This window comes from Rhamphochromis longiceps, linkage group LG15 (genome assembly GCF_057381845.1).
Source record: "Rhamphochromis longiceps isolate RC_006_pf linkage group LG15, R_longiceps_female_GT1.1, whole genome shotgun sequence".
Lineage (NCBI taxonomy): Eukaryota > Metazoa > Chordata > Actinopteri > Cichliformes > Cichlidae > Rhamphochromis > Rhamphochromis longiceps.
In genome coordinates, this window is record NC_140571.1 from 7,718,954 (window position 1) to 7,746,418 (window position 27,465).

The 27,465-nt window shown below is 41.1% G+C and overlaps 1 protein-coding gene across 3 annotated transcripts; it reads right to left on the reverse strand.

Moving 5' to 3' along the window:
• Positions 1 to 23,868, reverse strand: LOC146651970 (estrogen-related receptor gamma-like). Of its 3 annotated transcripts, none has more exons than XM_085382277.1 (8): positions 23,482 to 23,868; positions 19,245 to 19,496; positions 18,967 to 19,124; positions 17,611 to 17,727; positions 7,806 to 7,916; positions 7,027 to 7,209; positions 1,832 to 2,101; positions 1 to 1,717 (listed from the first exon to the last, which is right to left on the reverse strand). In XM_085382277.1, exons 1-8 carry the CDS (start codon positions 23,535 to 23,537, stop codon positions 1,473 to 1,475), a joined length of 1,392 nt encoding a protein of 463 aa, XP_085238403.1. In that variant the 5' UTR covers positions 23,538 to 23,868; the 3' UTR covers positions 1 to 1,472. The 3 variants fall into 3 exon arrangements, with proteins under 3 accessions (XP_085238403.1, XP_085238404.1, XP_085238402.1); XM_085382278.1 differs by having other exon boundaries at positions 7,027 to 7,200; positions 19,239 to 19,496; XM_085382276.1 differs by having other exon boundaries at positions 19,239 to 19,496.
• Between the last annotated feature and the right edge of the window lie 3,597 nt (positions 23,869 to 27,465).

Sequence of the window (27,465 nt, forward strand, 5' to 3'; positions counted from 1 at the left end):
TTTAATCCCTTCATTTAACAGGTGCGGAAAACAAAGACAGAAAAACGACTCTTCACACAAAACACGCTAACAGATTAACAGAGCGCCATCACCAATTTCCTCAGACTTTATGGCTAAAAGGAAAAGTAGTGCACAAATTTGATCCTACACAGACTTCTATCATAGAAAAGACATCGAGCGCCTCCCTAATCCAGATTATACAGTATGGCAGCCATTATTTATTTTTATTTTTGTATTTTTTACATAGTTAAAGTTATATCTATGGGTCTACACAGCTCTACGACATTATGATCTTCAAGTACAGACTCCACGTTTAATCACGCTGTCTTTCATTTTTAATGATATGATGTTGGTATCAGTGCTGTAGCAGAGAAGCTGGTAAAAAATTATCTTACAATGATATCATTTAAAAATCTTAAAAACAAAAATCATTATCCACTGCAATTGCTCATTAATGCCACATTTATTAAAAGAAAAATAACAAAAGAGCAGAGCCACTTTCTAAATAAATATCACTTCAGTTGCATCATGATATACTCTTTCCCTGAAATTTTCTCTAAACTCCAGATATCAGTTGTTGTTGTATTAGGTGCTGATCATTTAATTGCTTCACTTTAGTCACTGATGTATGAAAGTAGTAGATATGTATATATATATATATGTATATATATATATATATATATATATATATATATATATATATATATATATATATATATATATATATATATATATATATATATATATATATATATATATATATATATATATAAATAATAAGATATTTTTGCAATAAACCACAGAGCAGGGATGAAGGTTTATGTGAATGCCTTACAGGCCACATCATATTACTGTGGATATTTGCTGGTATTATTCAATAATATGAGTCTCTACTCTTTGGCAAGACTTACTCTAGTACCTCCTAGGACATGTATACCTTTTCTATACAAAAAGGACAAACAAAACCCAAGTCATAGTAGGTTTTCTAAATGCACTAGAATGCATATTTTACAGGCTTCGAGATGAATAAAGTAATCCACAAGGATTTTCAAGTATCATGTGGTCATTTGAGAAAAGAAGCTCTAAGTTTGGCATGTAACCGTAGATATCTCTAGAAGGCGACTCTTCTGCTTTTAACGCCACCTGTCCATTTGTCTTCATCCTTTGAAGCGGGTCAGCACTCTTAGTTCGGTGTCACAAACGGCAAAGACGACAACGGCCTTGTCACTAAGACACAGCTTGCCAGTTTTACAGCTTTCTTTTCCGCTTTAATTGAATATTTCATTGGTGGAAGGAAGGGTGTGGCTTAAAAAAAAAACGTTCCTGCCACTTGCAAATTTGAGACTTTACTGTCAAATGCGAACTGATGTGGACAAAAAAACATGGCGTGAAACCCCACGATTACCCGTTATCCTTTACTTCCTCACATGCTAACCCCTGCAGGACGAAGCGAATGGCTGTCTGCGTTCAGGTCAGGCTTTAGCCTCTAGAAGTTCGAGGAAGAGTTTGTGCATAGGCACACGACCGTCCTGCTTGATGCTGCAGAAGTGCTGGATGGCACGAGCAGCTGTCTGACGGAGAAGTGGAAGGGTCATGATCATTTTGCCCGCTCGCCGAGGATCCTCCGGGTGGTGGATGGTCTCGTAGTCCTGCAGGGCTCCGTGAAGGACATCCTGGAGCCTCTGCACTGCCTCTGAGTCCTCAATATGCATCGAGTCTATTAGGAGAGATGAAAGTAAGATCTTAAGCTATGTCAAGAAATTAAAAGGTTTTACTGTAAAAAGAAATGTACAAATTCAGAGGCCAATCTTCATAATAAGAAGCTTCATACCTGAGTTAGCAAGTGCAATAGCTTTGAGTACCACAAACTCCTCCTTCTCTAGCCCCATGGCTTTGTATTTCTTCACCAGCTGCAAGATAGCATTGTTGAGGTCAAGCAGGCCAGCTAGCTTTGACTGCTCCTCATCCATGATGTAATCCTCAGCATACACAAGCTTGTCCTCCAAGGCCAGCGAGCGAAACACCACTCGAAGAATCAAAATCTCCATCCAGCCGCTCTGCAGCAGACTCATCTGGTCCGCCAGAGAGAGCGAAGGGAAGCCTGAAAGGAGAGAGAATAAAGAAAGATTTCCCACATGTCAGCTCACATGTCATGGTTAGTCTTACAAGGCCTGTACAAGACAAGAAACTTTCCTAAGTCTGTGAAAATAACTTCTTTGGATGGAAATAGAGACTTGTGACAGAAAAAACTCAAAAATGAACCTCCTTCATAAACTGAGTGTTGAGCTTGAATGAGGAGGGTATTTAACAGACAGAGAGGGTCTAATGGAAGATGCTATTAGGCTGTGCAATGGGAAGTTCAGTCCTGTCTCTCTACCCTCAACCCCAACTGGTCATAGCAGATGGCTGCCCCTCCCCAAGCCTGGTTCTGCTGGAAGTTTCTTCCTAGAAAAGGGATTTTTCCCTCCTAATGTAAGTGCTTCACCATAGGGCGTCATTTGATTGTTGAGGTTTTCTCTTTATTATTCTTGGGTCTTTACCTCACACTATAAAGCGACTCGAAGTGACTGTTGTTGTGATTTGGCGCTATATAAATAAAACTGAAAATTGAATTGAAGTACAGGATCCAGAATTTTGAAAGTTTAGCCTGATCCATCCTTCCTTTGACCTAGTCCTCAAGTTTTTTGGAAGGGTGGTTACTGGAGTAGTTCACAATTTCCTTTTGTTGCTGACTCAACCTTAAACCACTATAAATTAAATTTTGACTTTCCACATTGTGCAACATGCGACAGATCTCTTAACTCAAACAGATCTTAAATCCCAGCACTAAATACAGAAATTGCAGATCATTGTCTATCCTGAATGTAAAGATCTCGGCCATAACACAATTTCTCACTTTAATGAAACCAGTTTTATGAAAACGTGACTTGAATCTGATAACACTGACTTGCATCGCTTTGGCTTAGAGGGTAAAGCGGGTCACTGGTTGAAAGTCCAGCTCCACCAGTCCTTGTGTTGAAGAGTGCTTGGGAATAATACTAAACACCAAATTGCTGATGCATCAACAGTGTGAGTGTGTGTCCATATGATAAACTAAGCCTGTATAGATTAAATCATTTTATGAATGTGTGCATGAAGGTGTAAATGTGGCTTGTATTGTAGAGCTCAAAACACTACATCTATTTAACATAAAGTTCACTGTGTGGTTCTTACTGTCAAAGACAATTCTTTCCTGTGTCCTGTCCTGAGCCTTGACGCACAAAAGGACTTTAATAGGCTACAGTGGGATTAGGCTACTTATGGGAGTTCTTGCAGTGTTTTCAAGTGCGTTCCTATTTCATTAAACTAATTCAATTAATACATAATAAACCACCTGCAATGATAAACACCAAATGCTCTTTCTCACGTCTTTAGAGCTCCATGCCTATTATACATAACTGTACGGTGATGACACATTGTTATATTGTTATTAGACAAAGCTAACGTTTAGCGTTGTCTCTTAGTTATAAAGTCCTTTGCTTGTATACATTCTGGTCTTACTTTCTGTGAAGCTCAGCTTAGCATAAACCTGGTTATCCATGCTTATTAATATAAGCAATGATAGAGAATTTGCATAAAACAAAATGATTTTACACAAGGGAAGGCCACACGGCAAAGGGCATTACAAAGGACACAGGGAGTGAATAGGTGGTGAATCTAATTACTCTCTGTAGGACGTGCCTGCTTTGATTGACAATTACACCCCACAGGAGTATGATTAAACCCACCCACAGCCCCCGCATAAACCTACATTTACACACATACTTGCACACGTTTACTGTAATTAAATGAATGATTTTACAGAGCGAGGGAGCGGAGTGGGAGGTGTTTGTATTTTTGACACCACTGGTGATTGTTATCAGGATCCACTTCTCTTTACAATCAGTACAGGGACGTCAGTGGCACCCATTTCCCCCCACTATCACTCCCTGATTGATTGGAAAAGCTGTCTGTGCACAATTTTATTGGCCAATAGGGATCAGTATTCCGGCGCAGGATCATCGATCAGAGAGAAAGACCAGCACGAGTACGTGTTTGAGCCTGCATGATGAAATCGCAAGCAATATATTGATAGATTTTGAGGTAAAGTTAAACCATCAATAAAAAGAAAAGATCATGCATTAAATGGACCAGGCAAACATTTACCGAGGGCAACAAGGAGGAGAAAAGTCTTGCACGTGTTTGGATCATATCAACAACGGTGCATGGACAGTCACACTACAGTCACCCTTTAAGCATATTCATTTGACAGCCAACTTGCATCACAGACTCAAAAAGGCCAAAAACAAAGAGGGCAGTTGGTCTTTAGCCAGCTCATCTGCCAGTCCGGCCCTCAGACTTCAGACCACATCACTGTCAATCTGCCTGATAAGAGCAGACAAGGAGGAGGGGGAACAGCCAGGACAGTAGCCACATCACACTCACCTCCCCCTGGGCAAAGAACTCAGATGGCCCGGGCCACTTTGCCCAGGACCCCGATTCTCTCAACAGTGGGGGCCGTGTGTCCTGCCACTCACCCAGAGCTGATGTGACATGGCCATTACGCTGCTAGGAAAGGCCAGTCTTTTTTTAAATACTCGTATTCTGAGTGCATGTGTCTCTTCAATCTACATTTTCTCTTTGTTTCCTGTCAGCTGAGCTTTCTTTATATCTTTTACACCCTCAACCTGTTCCATAAAAGATCCTATTGTCATGTCTGTTCTTCCCTTTTTTGTGTCTTTTATTTTGAGATGCTTGTCATATCCTCTTTGGCCAATCTCATCTGTAATCTGCTTTTTTCTTTATCACCGCTGTGATTTTGATGCCTCTGACACGGTCTAGAAGGCTGAGCACTAAAGGGGCAATGTTTTTAGATAACAGAGTGGTGTCCAGGTTGGGACTTGAGCAGTAACTTTTATTCACACTTAAAAATATCAGATTATTTGAACAGGTCTCACCTGTTTCCACTCTTTATCACTGAGCTTGGCCAACTGGCTCCAGCTTTAAGTGGAAGTAGCATGGATCAATTTATCTAACGATATGTTATAGCGAGTGAAACGTGTGCTGAATACATAGCAGCAGGTTGGGCCTCAAGAGTCGGAATTCAGTGAAATGCCATTTAAAAAATATAATATAACAATAATAATGGAGCCCATGTATTATGTGATTTAAGATAAAAATATATATATCTACATATTAAAGGTTATATGACACTGAAGTAGTTAAAATATTTTCACAGCTTTTTTGTGACATTTCAGAAGTTTGATTAAGATGTGCTTGACATTTTGATTGAATTTTAAAAATCAAAGCCCCCCACCCCCACCCCAAGGTACATGTGCACCGCTGCTCCGCTCTCCCAGTAAACCTTCCACTGGCAAAAGGGCCACAAATACACCCATCACTCGGACTCCCATCTGTCTTGACAGTAAAGAGCCAAACAACGGGAGAAACGCAGACAGCAGGGGCCCCGGGAGGTGAGAAGTGGGTGAGGGGAGTGGGTATTATAAGAGAACAATGGAAACGCTGATGACGGACACCAAACACCAACACACACTCAAATGATTGCTTCATGTTCACTTCGTAGGGGCGAGCATGGAGGCGAATGTAGGTGAGAGAGGGGTTTTTGTTTGTATTGTAAGCATTTTAGAGATGAGGCATCAACAAAAAAAATCCCAGGTGTTTCCCCTGTCGTGTTTTGGGTCTGGACATATATATATATGTGTATATATGTGTATATGTGTATATATACATATATGTAAGAGCAGAATCAAGACCGATGATAAAACTGTCTGATGAGCTGGTGTGAATAATGATTCAGTTAACCTGCAGTTGAATTCAGTTCCACTGAATGTTAATTTTCCACCTTCACAAACTCACTATGCTGTATTTGCACATGTCAGGAACCACGACTCAAACTTAAAATAAAGGAAAACAAAATATGTTTTCACTGCAAAGCATGGATTTTTTGGATGAATGTCCAACTAGCAGGCCTTATCCTTTTTGTTAAATGATTGTTAGCCAGTCAATATGAAATTGAACAGACTTTTCTTTGAGTCACTACCACTTTCTCTGTTTGATCGCAAATGGAACATCTTTTTTTTTTGTACTGATGATTGAATTTTGAAGACATTAGCTTTAATGGTCTTTTTTTAAATACTATTTTCTGACAAATGAGTTGAATGACTAAATTAAATACAATCAGTAATGAAAATAAAGCCTAAAATGCCATCCCTGTTTTCCACAGTTATTACATTTTCACTTCAGCACCAATCTAAAGCAGTCTCCGTACACTCTGATAACGAAAGTATCCCACTCTTGAAGGCGCTGCAGGATTATGAGAACTCATTTCACCAGTTTGGAGCATCTTGTATCGAAAGGTGGTCCGAAACAACCTCTCAAAGTGTGTAAACTGCTTCTGAATTGTGTTCCTTTAATCATTCCTGGGTCTAAACCTGCAATATCAAAAGCAGATCCAGTCTGCATACCTCTGTGGCACATGATTACAACCATCAACAAAGCTGTATTAATCCCACTAAGCTTTTAGAATGCACTTCCCCTCTGCTTTCTACACGTGCATTCAAAGAAGGAAAAACAAATCTCCGGACATCCTTCCACTGTTCCTGTGTCAGAGGAGAAGCTAAGTGTGCTCCAAGTGCCAGGAGGATTTCCATAATTCAGACTGCACAGGGAGACGCCTGCGGCCCAGGAAATGAATTAAAACTTCCAGGTGGCCGCGGCTCATCTGGCTGATATATTAGGAGCACACTTTGGTCAGCAAGGGCACGGCGCATACACACACATACACGCACACACAGGAGCTTGACGGACAGATAACACGCAGCCAAGCCAACATTACCTCCCTCCTCTGGGCTTCCCGTGAGTGTCTTGGCTGCTACAAGTCAGAACAATCCTTCCACTGATCTGATTAGAGACTTAATGGAGCTAATGTGTGCGGTGTGCTTGTGCGAGGAGAGTGAGTGAGGCAGGGGAGACCAGCCGGAATCATACCTGGGATGTGCTTGGCCCAGCCGATGTTGACCACCAATTCTCTGTCAGCCAGGTCGCACAAAGTGGTCAGAGCCTTGATGTCGCTCTCGGGTACCGTGGGATCCGGCATGGCAAAGATGCCCTCTGGCTCAGCAACCAGCAGCAGAGATACCACCTTGTTCTCCACCACACCACCTACAGAGACTAAAATGAGTTAGAGTTTATTAATATCATAACTTTTGATCAATTGATCTCATTGATATTAGGATTTCCTTTGAAGAGAAGACACAAAAGACACACACACTCATGCAAAAGTTAAAAAAAGTGCAAAAAACAAGCATTGCATTGCTAGTGATGCCTGAACAGTCATTATAGTTTTGTATTTTCCTATTTTTTTTATCTGTGTTGCTGTTAACTAAAATGTTTTTATATCTAATTTTAGATTTTAGCTGAGTTTTAGTTGACTAGAATAACCTAAAAAACTTTGCTTTATCCTTGCTTTTCTGGCTTTACTACTGGAGCACGCTCATGTCAGGAGTGACGTCACTCCCAGCTCCAACATCTGACTTCAGAATGCACTGCTAACCTGATGTTTGAAAATGAGGTAGCTTTAAATAAGCACTTAGAATAAAACATTGAAAATTAATTGTATTATAAAGCAATAAAATTTTGTTTGCTTGTGCTTTGACAGACAAAATGACAGAAAACATTAGTGGACTGTTTTGGCTCCCAAACCACAACTTAAACCGTAAGAAATGACTCCATTAACACTTATTAGAACATTTTATTTTTACACTTACATGTTTTTTTCTGTGGCAAGGCATTCTGAGGGTGTAGATATGGGCTGTTCTCGGCATCTATTCTTCTCTTGTACTTTTGTCTGCCACCTCGGACCCGGTCCAGACGCACACCTACATAAACACAAACAGAGGACAATGATGTTTAGCATAGCCACAAACCAGTAATCTTGGAAACTTTCCCAAGCCCGGATAAATGAGGAGGATTTTGTCACGAAGGGCATCCGGCATAAAATCTTGGCCAATTCAAACATGTGGATCATAAAGAATGACAGTCATGTTATAAATATAGATGCCTGTTTGTCCTTTTTTTCATGCTAACGTCCACTCATTTACACAAAATAAATTACTGCCATTTCATTTTGAGTGACATTAAGTGTGTTTGAAACAAATCCTTGTTTAAACTAATGTTTTGAAGGTATATAAATGGCACAGGTAGCTGCTAAGTGTTATATTTAGTTTCTTAGCATTGTTTCACCTCGACCAGATGCTTTTGGTAGCTTGCAACAGAATTCTGACTGAATATTTGATCACTCTTCTTGGCACAATTGGTTGGAATCCAGTTGTGTTCAAGTTTTAACTGTCTAGCTCTTACACTTAGGTTATATATTTGGAGGTAGTCTTCCATACACTTGTGGACTGTACCAGTCCCACTGGCAGCAAAACACCCCCAGAGCATTGTGCTGCCACTACCATGCTTGGCAATAGTAAACACACTGAGCTATTTGACAATAACAGGCAGTAATCTTTGTCTTTTCTGGCCATAAAACTTTTCTCTAGAAGGCATTTGTCAGTGTGGGGAGCTGCGAATTTCAGTGGAGCTCGAAGATGTCAATTTTAGAGGACTGGCTTTTTTTTGGGTTGGCACCGTCTCCGTCCATGGAGATGTAAATCTTGCTTTCCAGTGGCTTGGGAACACTGGTGTTCCAGCAGTTTTCAATCTAAGGCTGGAGACTTGATGGTTCCTGTGTTATTCCTGAACATCATCTCATCTGAGGATGACTGGTTTTCCCATGGACCTTGTACATACATACAGTTGTTTGAACTAATCATCCTGCAATGCAGTTGTGTGCCCACCTAGTGTACCAAAAATACTAGCATTAGCTGATAGCCTAGCACTAAAACCTCTCACGCCAAAATAAAACAAGACAGACTCTACAGCATCAGTGCTGAAATTTCAGACTTTAAAATGGTAGCTTAGAAACCAGCGGTTGATGTCATGGTGGCTATGTCCATCTTTTTTATACAGTTTATGCTCAAATAGCAAATGAAAGTTTCTCATGATGACTAAAAAAAACAAAGTTTGGGTGTCAGGAAAATGCTTTTTTGTCAAACCCAATAAACCCACAGGAAGTTGGTCAATTACCAAGCAAAATATACTGACATCTCAAGGAGAATGGGCAGGACAAGTCTAATGCTGGCACCGCAGCATGCATCCTGTAACATGACACTCAACAACTTTAGAGCAGCTGGTGACAACTGCTCATCTTAACAAGCACTGTGGCAATAACCTAGTCACCATGACGATAGGGATTTAAGTGTGTGTGTGTGTGTGTGTGTGTGTGTGTGTGTGTGTGTGTGTGTGTGTGTGTGTGTGTGTGTCCAAATGAGGCAGTTCGACGAGGGGAAGCTGATGGGATTTATACTCATGGAATCGCCATGTGTCTCTACAAAGACGAAGCATGCATCCACTGAGGTGAACGTGACTCAGGAACTCTTCAGTAGTGGTGTTGGATTGCCCAATCTACACAGTGTAAATAGCCGTAGTGCCCCTGAATAGATACTTAATGGCATTGGCATCAGTAAGAGACACGCCAAGGGTATTTGCTCACTTGACACCTCACAGTAATACCCCACGCCTTTGAGCCTGCAGCCTTCTGTACTTAGTCTTACTTCTGCAGATATTTATGTACCGCTTACATCAACATTAAGAACATCAAATAAGGTTCTCTTAGTCGGACATGCAAGATGTGTTTTGCGGTTTTATCACTTGCATACCAGTGGTTTGTAAAGCTATTTTACAGGTGTGATTTACTATAACATATAATTCCATAGAATTTATTTAAAGAATTTCTACTTTATGAGTTAATGTACCATGAAGAGAGACAAAGGTGAGCTAGAGGAGAGGTTTGTGCATAGCAATCTGCCTGGTAACCTTTACTGTAAGCCAACAGGATATTAACAACTATCAAACTGCATGTGTTTACACTTTTAAAAAAGTGGACATGTCTGACACACAAACACCAAATCAATGTGTACTTATCTCTGCATCATCCACAAATTATATATTACACAGCGCCTATTATTCAGCCAGCCTCATTACAGTCAGAGTATTATGTACAAATTGACAAGTGTCTATTTGTACATAATACTCTCAGCAAATATATCAGTAATGAATACTTCACAGAAGTGTGCGTCGGAGTTTTGCTGTGTGATCTGCTCACTGGTTTGGCACCAGAGTTCAACAATATTTGCATTAAAATAAAAAACCAGAGTAGGGTTCCCAGATGTTTATCTATCTATCTATCTATCTATCTATCTATTTATCTATCTATCTATCTATCTATCTATCTATACACATTTTAGGGGTGCAACAATACATGTATCGGTATTGAACCGTTCGATACAGTGCTTTTCGGTTCGGTACGGTTCGGTACGCATATGCATCGACACAAAATTTTTAATTTATTTTATCAACTTTTCTTCTGACGATGCTGTCTGTGTTGAGAGCTCAGTGGATCTGCGTTTTACTACTCCGCCTAGGCTGCACTGTCGAGCGCAGATCCACTGAGCGCAGCGCAAGCTAGTGAGACAGAAGTTAAGCTTGTTGCAACATGGCAACTGCCTCAACGCTACCCAAAATTGAACCTACCCCACCCTCATTCAGATCTGGCGTTTGGAACTATTTCGGTTTTCATGTGAAGTATGACCCCGATGGACAAAAATAAAACAGTATGTTGGATGTGCCACGCAATGCTCAATTGGTGGGAACTAGTGCGTTAGCGCAGTTAGCTCGTTAACGTGTTGACGCCGTCCAGCCCCACGCACGGGGCGATCCGCGGTAACTCGTTAACGGAGATTTGCTGCGTTATGGCGTTAACGTAATTTTAATGAGATTAACGCTGACAGCACTAGTGGGAACAGAACGAATATGACTGCACATTTACTCCGACATCATCCTAGTGCAAAGACAAGTGGAAGCAGACAAAAACAACAAGCACGCATGCTACAAACTTTACCTGAGTCATTTAGACAGCCGTTAGCACATGATTCTCCTTATGGGGACCTGATATGTTTAATAGGCCTCTTTTTTTAAATTTGTTTACATATTTGGTAATATCCAGCTGTATAATTCAAAAGGGATTTCTTAGTCATTTTTAAGCTAAATGAACAGTTCTTTAGGTGCGACAAAGCAGTTTTCAATATCAACTACTCAAAAGAAGCTGTAATACATAAATGATTTGCATCTCTGTAATATAACTTACATGTGCAACAAAAATAGCATCCAACCATTCACCTAAAGTACAGAACCACGGGGTAATCATACTTTTAGACCGCACATAAAATATGAACACAGCCACTGTAACCTGCTTGAACCCTTGAGCTGAGCCATCAACATCTTACTGTTCAAGATACAAGATTCGAAGTGTTTATTGTCATGTGTCACAAGAGACAAAGGCATTTCTCTGTGCAATGAAATTCTTTCTTTGCTGTCCACCCACAGATTCCGATTAATATATACAATAGAAATAGAACATAAAAATACAAATAGTACAAATAAATAAATGAAGACAGAAAGGGAGACAAAATATGGAGATTTGAAACAGGAATGTGTGAAGACAAATGTGACATGCAAGGGAATAATTGGTAGCTGCTTCCTAAAACAGGGATGGGCAATTCATTTCTCAATGGGCCACATGAGAAACTGGGACTGCTGTGGAAGGCCACACACTAATATTGGTGAAACTGGGACTGTTGTGGAGGGCCACACACTAATATTGGTGAAACTGGGACTGTTGTGGAGAGCCATATGCCAGTATTGGTGAAACTGGGACTGTTGTGGAGGGCCACACACTAATATTGGTGAAACTGGGACTGTTGTGGAGGGCCACACACTAATATTGGTGAAACTGGGACTGTTGTGGAGGGCCACACACTAATATTGGTGAAACTGGGACTGTTGTGGAGAGCCATATGCCAGTATTGGTGAAACTGGGACTGTTGTGGAAAGCCACACACTAATATTGGTGAAACTGGGACTGTTGTGGAGGGCCACACACTAATATTGGTGAAACTGGGACTGTTGTGGAGGGCCACACACTAATATTGGTGAAACTGGGACTGTTGTGGAGAGCCATATGCCAGTATTGGTGAAACTGGGACTGTTGTGGAGGGCCACACACTAATATTTGTGAAACTGGGACTGTTGTGGAGGGCCACACACTAATATTGGTGAAACTGGGACTGTTGTGGAGAGCCATATGCCAGTATTGGTGAAACTGGGACTGTTGTGGAGGGCCACACACTAATATTGGTGAAACTGGGACTGTTGTGGAGGGCCACACACTAATATTGGTGAAACTGGGACTGTTGTAGAGGGCCACACACTAATATTGGTGAAACTGGGACTGTTGTGGAGAGCCATATGCCAGTATTGGTGAAACTGGGACTGTTGTGGAGGGCCACACACTAATATTGGTGAAACTGGGACTGTTGTGGAGGGCCACACACTAATATTGGTGAAACTGGGACTGTTGTGGAGGGCCACACACTAATATTGGTGAAACTGGGACTGTTGTGGAGAGCCATATGCCAGTATTGGTGAAACTGGGACTGTTGTGGAGGGCCACACACTAATATTGGTGAAACTGGGACTGTTGTGGAGGGCCACACACTAATATTGGTGAAACTGGGACTGTTGTAGAGGGCCACACACTAATATTGGTGAAACTGGGACTGTTGTGGAGAGCCATATGCCAGTATTGGTGAAACTGGGACTGTTGTGGAGAGCCATATGCCAGTATTGGTGAAACTGGGACTGTTGTGGAAAGCCACACACTAATATTGGTGAAACTGGGACTGTTGTGGAGGGCCACACACTAATATTGGTGAAACTGGGACTGTTGTGGAGGGCCACACACTAATATTGGTGAAACTGGGACTGTTGTGGAGGGCCACACACTAATATTGGTGAAACTGGGACTGTTGTGGAGAGCCATATGCCAGTATTGGTGAAACTGGGACTGTTGTGGAGGGCCACACACTAATATTGGTGAAACTGGGACTGTTGTGGAGGGCCACACACTAATATTGGTGAAACTGGGACTGTTGTAGAGGGCCACACACTAATATTGGTGAAACTGGGACTGTTGTGGAGAGCCATATGCCAGTATTGGTGAAACTGGGACTGTTGTGGAAAGCCACACACTAATATTGGTGAAACCGGGACGGCTGTGGAGGGCCACATACCAATATTGGTGAAACTGGGACTGTTGTGGCACAACAATATTGTTGTGCAGCCCTCCAAAACAGCCCCAATTTCTCATGTGGCACCTTGGACAAAATAAATTGTTAATGCTTGTCCTAAACTGTATGCCTTATTATCTATTGTAATCCAAATGGGAATGTATTTTACAAAATTTTGCAAATTCTTACAAAATTGAAATCATGTTGTATTAGGTAAGCCCTGAAACCTATGATCGGGGCATGAACCTAATGAGTTTAGATCATAAATCAAGTGAAAAGTAAAGTTATATTCCTATACACTTCTATATATTCTGACTTCCCTTTATAACCAGGGGTCGTGTTCGTCTTCATTTTCATCTTTTATATACAGTCTATGGTCATACTTTTAATATACTGTGCTTCACAAGAGCAAGAAAGAAAACTTAATATCAATATGGATGCAGAACATCAATGACATACAAATAAATTTAGATCACGTGTTCGCTAAGTTTTAAGATTTGTGAAGACTGAGAAGTTAAAGCTGAAGAAGATGAGCAAGGTATTAAAGGAGAGATTGGTTGTGGAAAGTTAATGCCCCCTGACCTGCTGGTGATGTCATAAAGGGCAAGTATGGATTAGCTGGATGAGGATGTGGGTGCCTCCTATGTGTTGTTATTAGATTTAACACCGTTGGCAAACGGGATTCAGTCAAACACTTTTTTGTGGTTTGATTAGTAGAAAAAAATGAGCTTTCATGCAGGTATATTTGTTTCCACTCACATGTGAGAGTTACAACACACATCAGAACTGAGTGTAAGTTTTCACAGTGGAATGTGCTGACAACCAGAGGGCCAAGAATAGCTTTTGTGGATAACAAAACAGATATTCACGCACACCTCCTTCCTGTTCCTCTGAACAGCCCATCTCAGTTTGATAAACAGGGAGTAGTCATATTTATTTTTTGCCTCTTACATCAGACCATCTTCCTTTGAAGGGATATGGACTTCCACATGAGACGCTTTTACAGGTTCCTAAAATGCACCCTGCATACATACAGGTGGTTGAGAAACAGAGAAATCCAGCCGCTGATCCAGACTGATCCTTGTTAGCGTGGTTTAGTGTTTAGTATAAACAATCCCAACACTCCTCGGATATTGCGACAAATATACACATGGTGCTACTAACAGCACTGTGGCGTTATCTTTCCTCTGTCCTGATGCTTTTCTCAGAATGCTGATTAATGCTGAATGATTAACACCCCTAAGAAAAGGTAACTCCAGCCGGGAGAAAGTAGAGATTAGACAGTAAGACAAAACAGAAAGGTGGGGGCTAGTCAGGGAATTGTTGCACCATTGGCCATATTTCTTAGAAACATAAACCATTAAGCCATAAAAACACAGAATCACATAGTTTCTGCTTTATAACATCTATTTTCAAAATAATTTTCACATTTCCTAAAATACTAATTTTTACTGTTCTGAGTAGCACTAGCAACTGTAGAAATGGGGACTAAACAAAGCTTAATCAAATCCTGCCTGAGGTCTATGTGTCTTTTAGCTGTGTTTTTAATATGGCTCTGACTCTCCCCATTAAACCTCACAGCTCCTCTGTCTCTGGCTTTACTACGGCCTCCCCAGGGAAGAGCGGCATTACGATACACGATGAAGCGCATTACGAGGGCGCTTACAGCCAGAGTTACGAGGGGCAGTTCCCATTTCATGGAGGTCCAGGAGTCCCACAAGGCATCTGGAGGAATTTATGAGGGAGGAGGGAAAGCAAAGAGAAGAGAGGGCTGAGAGGTAGACTGGGATGCTGCTGATGCCCCCACCCCTCCCCCGCCACGCACCCATCCCATTAAAAGCAGCTAATTTAGAAGAAGGGCAGAGACAGTCCTGCTCACAAGAACACAGTGGCATGAGCATAAATATGGCTGCTGCTGACTGACATGTTTAAACACAAACACGTGTAAAGATGCTATTATTCTGTATATCAATAACTTACAAGCACATTTATACACAGCTGCAATGACCAGATGCTGTTGTGTGCTTAGCAACGAAGAGGTGGTATTAAATTATCATTGCACTTTATTGCAACCTGGGTCGCATTTTAGCAATTGTTACCCATTGTTTCTATTGGTTTAGCATTAGACCAAAAAAAGTAGCTGGAGTCATCTGAGAAGTTGACAAACCAAACCAAACCAAAAGAGAGGCTGCCCGAAATTATGATAATCTGTCAGCAGACAGGCCATAATATATGCTCTCTAGGTTTTATATGATGGACATTAAGTCTTGAAATTTGTGAGACAGCGTACGTCACGGGAGAGTAGAAACTTGTCGGGCTACTCCCTTATTCCCAGCAGATAGATCCACATATTTGATTTGGCACAGATTTTTACGCAGGATGCCCTTCCTGATCCAACCCTCCAAGGCGTTTGTGTTTCGTCAAGGCCTCAAACTTGGAACATTTCACTTCTCAGTGAACAACACAATGAGCTATCAAATTCCACCGACAGCATCTCTGACTGCTCATATTCACTGAATTTGGGATCTAATCATTTATTTTGCAGACAGAGAAAGTTAGATCCACTTTTATGGAATCTAATGAGAACTTTCTGTGAAGCCCATCAACCTGCAAACTGCGTTTAACATTCAGAGGAGGATTGCAAATGCAAAGAGGTAACGGTATATCTGTTGCAGCAGCCATTGTTGTGTTATGAGCCTATGTTTTTAAGACATAACTCTTAAGGAAGAAAAAGGTCTTTAATTTTAAAAAGAAAATGGTAAAATCAATATAGAGATGAAATCAAACCAGAACAGTGCTGACCCAGAAGAAACAGAACCTTTACTAAGGAAAAAACAAACGCCAATAGCAATAAAGCAGCATGGTGAGTTTTTTGTTAGACCCTGCATGATGCACAGAGGTTGACATGCCTCTGATGCACAGGATTGGTCCGTTTTCTGGGGATCAGTGAAGATAATGCAATGGGTAACTACATCCCTCTTGTATTCTGCCTGTCACCAAAACATAATAAATGAGAAAATAAAGAGAAAAAGCACAGGTTCAGAAAGGTAGCTGACACTTCCCTCGCGTCTTCCACTTTGACCCACATGCCTTTGAAGATTAGAACGCCATCTTTCTAGCTTTCATACGTGGAGATTAAAATGGATGAAGCTATCACAACTGTGTACCCAGCTGAATTAATCCATAGTTTGAAAACACTGAATAAAGGTTTTTGATTTCAATATGGCTCTTGTGAATTACATGGTGTGTGATGCTGACAACAATGCCTAATAATTCTATTTACTCTCTCTTATGCCTTGGATTTCACCCCCCACCCACCCACTCATGCGTTTCATCAGCTCCCCTCTCTCTTCCTTATCTTCTCGTGGACATACGCAGAAGGCAACGAGTGGCCGGTACTGTAGGAGGTCGCTAATGTTTTCCTTTTTGAGTCACTTCTAAATCTGGATAATATGTCACACCGCAGGCACATAGTGACACTAAAGGAGCACCTGACCACACTCACAGAGTACCAGTGGAACATATTTACCACTGTCATCTCATGTTTTTGAGCATGTATGATGAAATTTTGCAGGGTGGACCTTAGCTATAGAAAAAAGGCAGGAACATGAAAGCTCATTGCTAAACTTATTTGATGTATTGTATTGTAGTAGTATTTAATAAGTATAAATACTCTGTAAGGTGACTGGGATCTGTTAGCACAGATCCTATAATTCTGATGTAAGAAGTGGCAGAATGTTATTGATTACTGCAAAACAGCAGGCTCAGTAGGCTTTAATAGGTAACTTATCCCATTCTAGTTTAATCTGCCCTTAAACTCTCTTCTGTTTTACATTTGATGCAGCTCACAGCGCGCTCTGTTATCTTAATAGCTGCTGCAGCACTGCTCACACACCTACACAAGTTGGCACATGTCCATAGGCTATTTCAGAGGAAGACTCATGAAGCAAAGACTGACACAGATGAGCAGTTATTAGCTTTCTCCTCCCTCTCTAAGACACAGCTCTGCATTGTTCAAACTTGTGTTTACCACACATACAAATTACCTACACACACGCACCTCGTAGCCGGAACAGAGGGCTTGAAGTTTAACTGTCAGAAGTTTTAGGTTTCATTTGAGTTTACACAACTACTGTCAAGGGTTTACTAGGTTATTGTTTAGAGGAATGCACTACAAAGTAATTGCAGTCAGACTTGTATTAGGCTTCACTCTCTTTCTCAACTGTCTGAAAGAGGAGATTTGAAATTCTGCCACCGACTGATCGATCTCAGAAAAAAAGGCAGCTCGAGTAAGGTTTTGACAAGGATCGGAAAAGGATTTTTTTTTTAGGATATAGCTGACCTTCTCTCAACATGCCCACTGCCAGACATTTCACAAATCGACAAGCCTGGCAAGATTTCCGTCTTCTCTTGGTGATTTCACATTCATTGGATGCTGGACAGCTGTATTCGATGTTACCTGGAGGATAACAAGTGAGAAGGGGGGAGGGGGGGGGGGGGACTTAGTAGTTGCTTTGCAAACAATGAAGCAGCAATTCAGTATTACTCATTGTCACTGCTATCTCAATGTTATGTCTGAGAAAGTGTTGAGATTACACAGCAAACCTCACTGGCATCTGTAAAGGATCTAAACTGAGGTACTTTTGAGAAACAGAATTTTTTTTCAAAAGGAAATGTTATAATTTAAACCAAGGCTGAGATACTTAGACTTAGAGCTTTTTATTGTCATTGTGCAGTTTCTTGCACAGCGAAATTGGGTAGATTGGGTAGATACGCTGACTTTAAGGTTGTAGTTCTTTAGACTGTTCCTTATTTGCACCATGTTGGATCTCAGGTTTTCTGTTATGTATTTGTGGTCTTACCCCATAACTGACTGATTACCCTAACAAGTTAATTTCACTATAAAGTTGTGGTAAATTATACCAGAGGGTTAATGTATTTGTGGTCTCGACTTGTAACTGACCCTGATTACCCTGATAAGTGATCCTGATTACCCTATTAAGTAAATTTCACTATAAGGTTGTGGTAAATGTCCACATTTTAAAAAAATACAAAACCATACATGTTCTCCACACTAACTGGCAACCCAAGGTGTATGTTAAGTCTGATGGCTTTCTGCCAGTTGGGGGTGCTTTTAGCTGCCACCCTTGATCAGCGATAGGAAGTATCTGATGAGCCAGATCTGCTTTGTCTGATGCGACAGCCAGTGAAGCTTGCTCTGTGAACTCATCTAGAGTAGCCAACTTCTAGAGGCCTAAACTAAACGCTTCCTGTCAGGCTCCTGAGCTGGGCCAAGAGGGGACAATCCCTTTAAAACACACAAACTGCATGCTGCCGGCTCTCCTTGCTGACTTCCTTCAGGGCTGAAGCGATTGCGCACACATGTCAAGCTTTAAACCTAAACTCAGCGATGTTGACTATACACACAGTGGTCTAAGTATAACTGCATATCAGCTGCTTGCGAGCAGATCTTTATTTAAAGCCTTTCTGCAGTTTTGAAGGCGGAAGCTTGTGAGCTAACTGATCAGGGCTTGTTTTTCCCAAAACAAATGATCAGGGAACATCTACACCTTGTTGCTCCTAAAACAGGTTTATATGATGCAGGAAGGCATTATCAGCCATGCTAATCACAATAAATGCGGTTACTGAAACTGAGCGTGTTTGTGAAGGTGTGTTTTATATACAGTGCCAGTCTCACCCTGGATGGTCCTCTTAAAGAAGGCCTTACAAGCTTCACAAGAGGCCACACCATAGTGGTAGCCAGACGCCACGTCACCACACACTAGACATAGGCGCTTGGCGACAGAGCCCAGCATGAATTCGCACTTGACTTGGCCTTCTTCCTCACCAAACCTCCTGGAGAGAAAAAGGAAGAGTAAAAATAAGGGTAAAACATAGATATAGTAATAATATCATTTCACATACAAAATGGAGTAAAACAGATGAAATAAAGGAGAATATGATACATACACCAACCTATTTGCTCCTCCATTACTGGCCAACCCCGCTGTGTGACTAAAGAGGCCTGGTGAGTCCTGCCCATTATTGTGATTGTGGCCTTTGGTGAGAGGACCGTAGCTGGAGTTTGTGTCCGAGGAAGAGCTTCCAGGACTGGGCTGGGCCGGGCTGACATCACCCTGAGAGCTGGGGCTGGGGCTGGAAGGCTCACGCTTTATAGAAGAGGGACAGGTGGGGTCCAAGCCCCTCACTGACATCCTGTCCAGATGCCTGGAGACAAAAAAAAAAAAGAAAAAAGAAAAAAGAATTTAATACATATGATGTGTGTATGCATCTTATTTTAATATATATCTATGTTGGAGAATTTGAAGTCATCTTTATTTAATGAGTCACTTTGATATTGCTATTAATATTTGCAGCTGACCTTCAGGTCGGTGGGCTTTGATTAGTTTTATATTAGTTTTATTAGTTCTGGCATCATCTACACAGATAGCAATCGTGTAATGAATATACTTGAAATTAATATATGGATTCACATCTCTTCACAAACACAGGTATGTATTTGTTGGCTAAAAGGTTTAAAAAAAGAATGAGAAAGGCCATAGTTTCTGTTGAATACATCAGTTTTTTAATTTCACAAATCCACAACGCTTCAACAACACCACATACCAGTTTCCACATCCGTCCGAGTGTTAGAGAAACCAGCCGTTTGTGATTTCCCCCATATGCAAAGCTGCTGTTCATTACACTGCTTTGTTTTCAGAGAAGCGATTGCTTAAGCAAACCTAGGAAAATAGCTAAACCAGCAATCATCCACACCGTCATGTTCAATCCAAATATACTCACATTCCTTCCACTTTTATTGCCTATTGTCTTCAATCTATTTTCTCTTTGTTTCTCTCATTTACCAAATTTGACCTGATAAACTGCCTGAAGCCTACACCAGATACAACAACTGAGCAGGTGTTTTTTGTAAGAAATATAAAGTGGAAAGTACAGCTTTTGTTAGAAGTCAATCCTTAACTAAATGAAAGAATGTATTTATATATTTAAATAAAATCTTTCCATTATTAGTTATATAATAAAAGCTGGAAATAAATCTTCTCCTAGGCCTGCATGTTAAAGTGTGTATCATGGCTCTATTATTGGATTAGGATGTGACCACAACAGACTCTCTGTCACCATGCCGAGGAGAAAAAGCATTTGAAACCAGCTGAAGCGTACAGTAGGCTTGCAGGCATGTGATCTGCGCTCACACACACACCTGCGCACACGCTCGCTCGCATTGTGGCGTCAGACTTTTGTGCGTGGATGTAAAAATAAAAAACGTAGTCTTCACCGCATACACTTCAGATTCCTACGATCGGGAACACACTACACCTCCTGGCACGCACATTCTTACGGACACATTGTCAAAGCATGTGTCTTCATAAACACCCTAACACTTACATTGCATGCAGCTCTTTGACGCCAGGCCTAACTTCCAAAACAAAAACCCCAAAAAAGAAAACTGCTGTACACACACCCCACACACTATCCGTACATCTCTCCCACTCTATTCTTGGCTTGTTGAGGTTGAGGTCCAATTCAGCCGGTTTCCTGCCATGTAAATCAGCAGCTTCCAATCACAACTTATTTGGTAGGCAAAAAGACTGGCTGCTTTTAACCACCCACTGAGTAAACCATGGCCACGCGCTACTGACCCCTCTACAAGCCCACAAAAACATACACGGACACGCACAGTAAGGCACTGAGCAAGACAACTAAGGTCTTGATAGGAAAACCAAACAACTGTACCAGTGTTATCACAGCGACTGCTGCCTTCAAAGAGCTTGGAAATCAAAGCTCAACTGCTTTGGTGCAGTAGAATAAATCCGAAGTAGCAGAATCAAAGACGTTCGAGCACCAAAAACTGTGGCTGAGCTTTTAACCAAGTTGCCTTCTCTAAATCAAATTACAACCTTTAGAAATACTGTTGCAGTTTGGCAACTTTTGCCCATTTACATATCAGAGTAGCATCGCCGTTCATTTGCGATCCTGTTACTCTTGTCTTCCAGCAGATAAAAAGTCTAGGATACACTCTCCTCTGAGCCCAAGCTGCTTTGCTCTCCCACAGCCACCTGCAGCTGGAAACGACCCCACACGGTGCTGCAGAGTGGAAGAATTTTCACCGCAGTACTTTTCAAAAAAAAGTGCTATTTTTACAATAAAATACTGTTGCTTATGGTGCCTTAAATGTTTAATTTTATCCCTATGATGCCATTTTGCTCCTGCACTCCCCGCCGCTGCATCTCCACCCTCTCCAATCCAATTCAAAGACTATAATAACAGCACAGTGAATAGATTTCAGTTTCCTTTTAAAATGACTCACTGGTAGTCTCAATGGCTATCCATCACAGGTGTCCATAATGCTGTGTCGAGTCCCTGACAGGTACAGAGTGAGGCATTTTGCTTTCATAATGAAATTGCATTAGAGTGGGGTGATCAGATGTGATGTGATATTCACTCTGACAGATTACTAATCTACAACTCCACATAAAAGCCCATCAAAAAACGGTTGGTGCAGCTTGTACAGCTCAGTGCAGCAGGGACAAATCATTGTGTGTGTGTTTGGTTGGGGTGGGGTATTCAAAGTTATTATACCAGTATCCAAAACAACTCTAACTGCATCTTGGCAACAGCAACAAGAAGACAAAAAGACGGAGAGACCGACAAGAGGCGGGAGGAAATTACACGGGAGGCAGACAGATAGAGGGAGCGTGAAAAAACCAGAGGGGGACGGAGAGAAAAGGGGCAGTCCTGAGGCTCATTAACCTGGGGGGTAAGGGAGGGGGGGTACTTTCTTTGAAAAGGAGCAAAGTCATAATGCAGACAACAATGACCCGGCTGCGTGGAGGCAGGGAATGAGATTGAGGGGAAAATAGGGAGGGAAGAAAATCTCAAAAACTGATCACAATACGCTAAGAAAATAGAGCAAAATAGATTTATTTAAAAGCCTCGAAGGAAGAGAAGTCTTTGTTTAATACTATAAAACCTCCCCAAAAACTTCAAGGGCCTGATGACTAACCTTTTAGCTCCAAACCTTAGGGAGAGCGATTGAGGTCAGCGGGGTCTCAGCAGTGTTTTTATTACTAATGATCCAGAGATGAGCAGGGATCAGAGGCACCCCGAGCGGCCGTAAGAGCCTTAGTCAGGCTTTGGATGAAGCACAGAGATGCGGCACCCGTGGCTGGAGCTTGGGTCGGCGGGAAACATGGATAGCGTGCCATTCACAGGGATCATCTGCGGCCGCCATCACCTTTTCTAACGTTCCTTATCCGGTTGCTTGTGTCACAAACAATCAGGGAAACAGCGCACTCACATGTCTGCTAGATTTCTGTCTTCGTTCCCGCGCTCTCCCGAGGAATCTTACTCTAAATCAAATATTCGATCACATTGATTACGCCGCCGTGATGATAATGAACCAATTTTTTGTGTTTCTGTTTGTGATTACAGACAAAACAAGCAATCAAAAAAAAAAAAAAACCCCTGCAAACTCGCAATCAAACAGCTGCTTGACTTTTCTTTTCCCATTTGCATTGTTCTTGTGGAGGATTTTTACCAGCCTTGGATGACACAAGCCACCACTAGTTACCTCTAACCTGGCCTTGCCTGCTTACCCTCACTATCAACAAACAAACAATGAACAATGGCAACTGTGATCAATCCAAACAAACCTTCACACTCATAAAAGTTTGATCTCAACGTACCCAAGGCACATAAAACGTTAATGAAAGTGTTCAAAGAGCAAGAGCTGGAAAGGACTGCAGGCCTAAATTAACATGAACGTGAACTCAAATATTTACACAACATCATGTCAAAAGAAGACAAGATGACACAGATAAGGGTGTGTGTGTGTGCTGATGTGTATTCTTCTGAACAGAACAATGAGAACAAGGTAAATGATCAAGACAAGATGAGCAACTTCTTTTTCTTTAAAGGTGGCGTAAACAGTGATGATGCTGCACCACAGAAAACACTTTTTTAACCCCCTCCCCCCGTCACCCTCTGCAATAAAGATTGTCACAGGCCACGTCTGTTTTGCAATAATGATTTGAGTATATCGCAAATACAGAGAAACAGTGAGTCAGTCGATGTGATGAAGCAGCTGTCAAGTATGGCGTGAACACAATCTTGGCTTCATCTGCACTTTGTACTGTTTGAGAGGACACCCTTCAGGTTCTGTGGAGTCATTCTGCTATAAGACAGTACTTACTCTGTGTTAGAGTGGTAGGTGAAACACTCCGGGAGGTAGAGGTCGACTAAATCCATGTGAACTCTGTCACCATGCTCTGAAGAGGAGGAAATGTTCTGTCCAGGGACGTCTGCTTCTGCCCGCCTCCTCCACCTTCCCTGGATCTGTCCTGTCCTTCTGCTCGACAGCTTTTATGCGCTATTATCTATCACTGCACCGTTTCTCACTTTCTATATATTCGGCCTCAAAAGTTTGTCTCCATCTACTGCCTTTCCCTCTATTGTATCACACTATCAGCTCCACTCATTCTCCCTGCGTCTGTATTCCTGTCACTCACTCTTCTCACCAACAGCCTCTGGCTGCCTTTGAAGTCCTGACTGTTGTGACTGGAAGCTGTGTGTGACAAGGGTCTCCAAGTAAAAGCCGGCCCTCAAGAACACCCAGCCACACAATTTGAATGGCCATCCCCCAGAAGGTTGAGCTTGCAACTGATTGGCTGCCCTCTAAGCCAATGAGAGACATGGCTACTGGGGCAGGTGGATAAATGGAGAGGATGACTTTAACATGTTTTAGTTATGAGAAAAATCCAAATATGTAACAGGTATTATTTACTGTTGTATTGCTACTTTAGATTAAAAAGACACTAAATATATCACAAATCTCTTAATATGCATATTAGTGTACATCTTATGGGATAATCTTTATATGGTTCTCTCAAAGCATCGTAACAACAACAACTACAGACAACTACAGGACATTTAAATTGCAATTCAATAGTGTGTGTCCAGTTTCTGCAGCTTATCAGATATATTTAGTCTAATTTGGTTTGAAGTTAGAATGAAAGAACTATGATCAGTAGTTGGTTTATATTTTAAGCAAAAACCTTATATACATATTGAATATTTCTAGGTTCAGGAAATAAGAAGTAAACCAACACTGAAAATGATTTTTAGATGCTGCATTACTCATATCCATTTTTTAAAAAAAAATCTATAACACAGTAGGTGTTACCAGCCATGTAAAATAATTTCTAAATGCTGAGCTGAAAAATGTCTTCATTCCCCTCCATCAATCAAAACAGGCGGCGCAATAAACAAATATATGAATGTCTACTCACACAAAGACATTTGCACGATTTCTACCTTGGCCTTAACTGACTTACTGCTGTTCTAATGAGCTATACCTGGAAGCCTAACGTGATGGCTTTCGCTCGCTAAGCACATGTGCATACAAGATAAGGAAACACAGTAGTTGTCCAGCACAGCAAAAGGCAAAGTTAAAGGATTATATGGTTAAAAGAAACAACACAGCACAGTAAATACAAGAAGAGATTTAACAAAAAAACAAAGTATCTCGACGTTAATGTCAGTGCTCTGATCATGTAAAGTTGTGGTCAGAAATTTACATATACTCATCATCGGCATGAATGTCGTGGTAATTTACTGTTCTTTGTCCCAGTTGGAACAGGTGGCTTTAGTGAACAAGTTTTAACTTATTTTCTATAATACACAGAGGGTCAAAAGTATACATCTCTTTTAACTTGACAAGGCCTTGTTAACATCTTGTTAGCGATCATGATTGACTATAGCCGAAAAGGATTTGTTTGACAGCACTCATTGGATCGACCTATACCCAGAATGATGGGAAAGTCCAAGGAACTCGGGAAAATCTAAGACTGAGTACTTGTAGATTTACACAATGTGGGAAGATTTCTTAGAGCCATTTCTAAACTGCAAATTCTAAGATCATCAGTGCAAACTATTTTATGCAAGTACAGATTATTTGGCAACACTTTGTCAAGGTCAGAGGACCCAAACTGTCACCCTCAGATGAGAGGAAATTGGATAGGATGTTCAGAAACAACCCAACAAAGCTTAAGCCTCCCATGAACTGGAAACTCCTTGAACCCCAGTGTCACCCTATACAGTGAAGTGCCATTACCATTGACTGAGAGGATACCGACCGAGAAAGAAGCCACCGCTCCAAAATTGACACCTTAAAGCTCAACTGAAATTTTGCAGGTACCCACATAGTCAAATGGCTTCTGGAGAAAAGTTTTATGGTTAGACAAGAAAAAGATTGAGCTATTTGACTACAGTGACAAGAGGTATGCTTGGTGAGGTGAGGCGAGGTGAGGCTTTCAAACATAAGAACACTGTACCAGCTGTCAAGCATGCTGGTGGTAGTATCACGCCCTGGTGCCAGTTGTTTCGGTGCCAGTGGTACTGGTACACTGCACAAAATGGATTTAATAATGAAAGACGACTATCTGCAAATTCTTCAAGTTCAGCTCAATTCAACAGCTAGAAACCTGGACACAGTTTAGTCCAACAGGACACACATCAAAACTTGTTTTGCAATGGATAAAGCAGGCTAACATTAAGCTTCTGAAAAGGCATTGCCAAAGCCCTGACCTCAACTACGTTGGAAATTTGTGGACTATGCTCGAAAGCTGGGTTTGTGCCAGAAAACCAATCAATTTAAATGAACTCTACCAATCCTGCCAAGACGACTGATCAAATATCCAGCCAGAATTATGCCAAAAGTTGGGTAGTGGCTACAAAAAGCATCTGATCAAGCCGTAACTTGTTAAGGGAAATTTAAGCAGATATGTTTATATACTTATTAAAAATCATCATCAATCATTCCAAAAAGTACCATGACATTCATGCTCACGATGAGTGTAAACTACCCAACACAAGTACAGGATGTAGCATGATGCTATATCAGAAATCCATCACAACTTTGCTTTATATTGTAAGTTTCTGCACAATACAATAATCAAAGTATTAAAACAGTCAGTCCTCTAATGAATCCTGCCATTCGTCCTGAGAGAGTGAAGCTACTCTAAGTAGCTCAAGGGTTAGATGGGTCTTAGGCAACGCGTGGTAACTACATCCTAATCCACTTTAATGACAAAAACACACATGAAGAGGTCAACAAAAGTCCCTCTATGTGAAGACACACAAGCACACGTGTACACGCAGACATCTGCCATGTAGTGTGTTTGGTTATGCTGCGAGAGACAGATTTACTCACAGTCAGTGTAATCAGTGTTAAAATCAAAACATGTAATTTTAACATTGTAGTGTATTATACCGTGTGACCACATGGTTCCAGTTCTATCTGAATTAACATAGGACACAATAAGTTTCCTGTGGCAACAATGCAGCAGTTTAATGTTTTCCACCGATGCACAACACAGGTGTTGAACATGCATTTTACTTTTTCAGACCAGCTGATCTGACCTTTAGGTTTGAAAGGAAGAAACAACACAAACCCTTGGCCCATCTCGTCTTCTCTGATCGTCACGATGTCGTGTTAGTGCTCTGAGCCAACCCCCTGCTAAACTTCCACAGGAATGAAATGACCTGCGCTAATCTGTAGCTCAGATAAAAGGCCAGACAGCAGACTGCACGGAGTGGGACTTTATCTCATTATGCACCACATGAAACACCCAGCCAACACTAACACACTCTGCATTAAAGCAGCCTCATACACAGATATGTGTAAACAAACATATCAATGCAAGCGCATGCAAACACAAAGGGGAAAGTACATAAGAAAACCTGTCAAGGATAAAGAGTGTGATTTCCAACGTAGACAATTTTATCACAACCATAAAACACAAAAACCCAGACAAGTATCACGAGTCACATCTCCTTAAAGCTGATGTAAGAGATAAAATATTTTTACGCTGAGAAATTATCTTCTATAAACCATTTAGGAAACTTAGAGTTGACATTAAAATGATTTTTATCTGTTTAGTTTGGCTCAGAAAGGGTCAAGATTTTTTTCCCATATAATAAATGCAGAAGAATGAAAAGTTCAGGTTGAAATTAAACAACAGATTAATTATTTTATCAGCAGTTAATATTTTCCTTGGCAACAGCCGAGCATTCTCGAGACACTCAACAACAATAGTAGGGTTTGCCTGAGCCAAGTCATAGCGGCGTCAATTGAACCACTTGAAAGAGAAATGTTCAGATAATTTCCTTATGACTT

Coding starts and splice junctions, on each gene's coding strand:
- LOC146651970 (XM_085382276.1), bottom strand. CDS start 23,537: ATGGATTTAGTCGACCTCTACCTCCCGGAGTGTTTCACCTACCACTCT. Junction 7,210..7,805: donor CTTGCCACAGAAAAAAACAT/GTAAGTGTAAAA, acceptor AACTCATTTTAG/TCTCTGTAGGTGGTGTGGTG. Junction 2,102..7,026: donor CTGGGCCAAGCACATCCCAG/GTATGATTCCGG, acceptor CTCTCCTTTCAG/GCTTCCCTTCGCTCTCTCTG.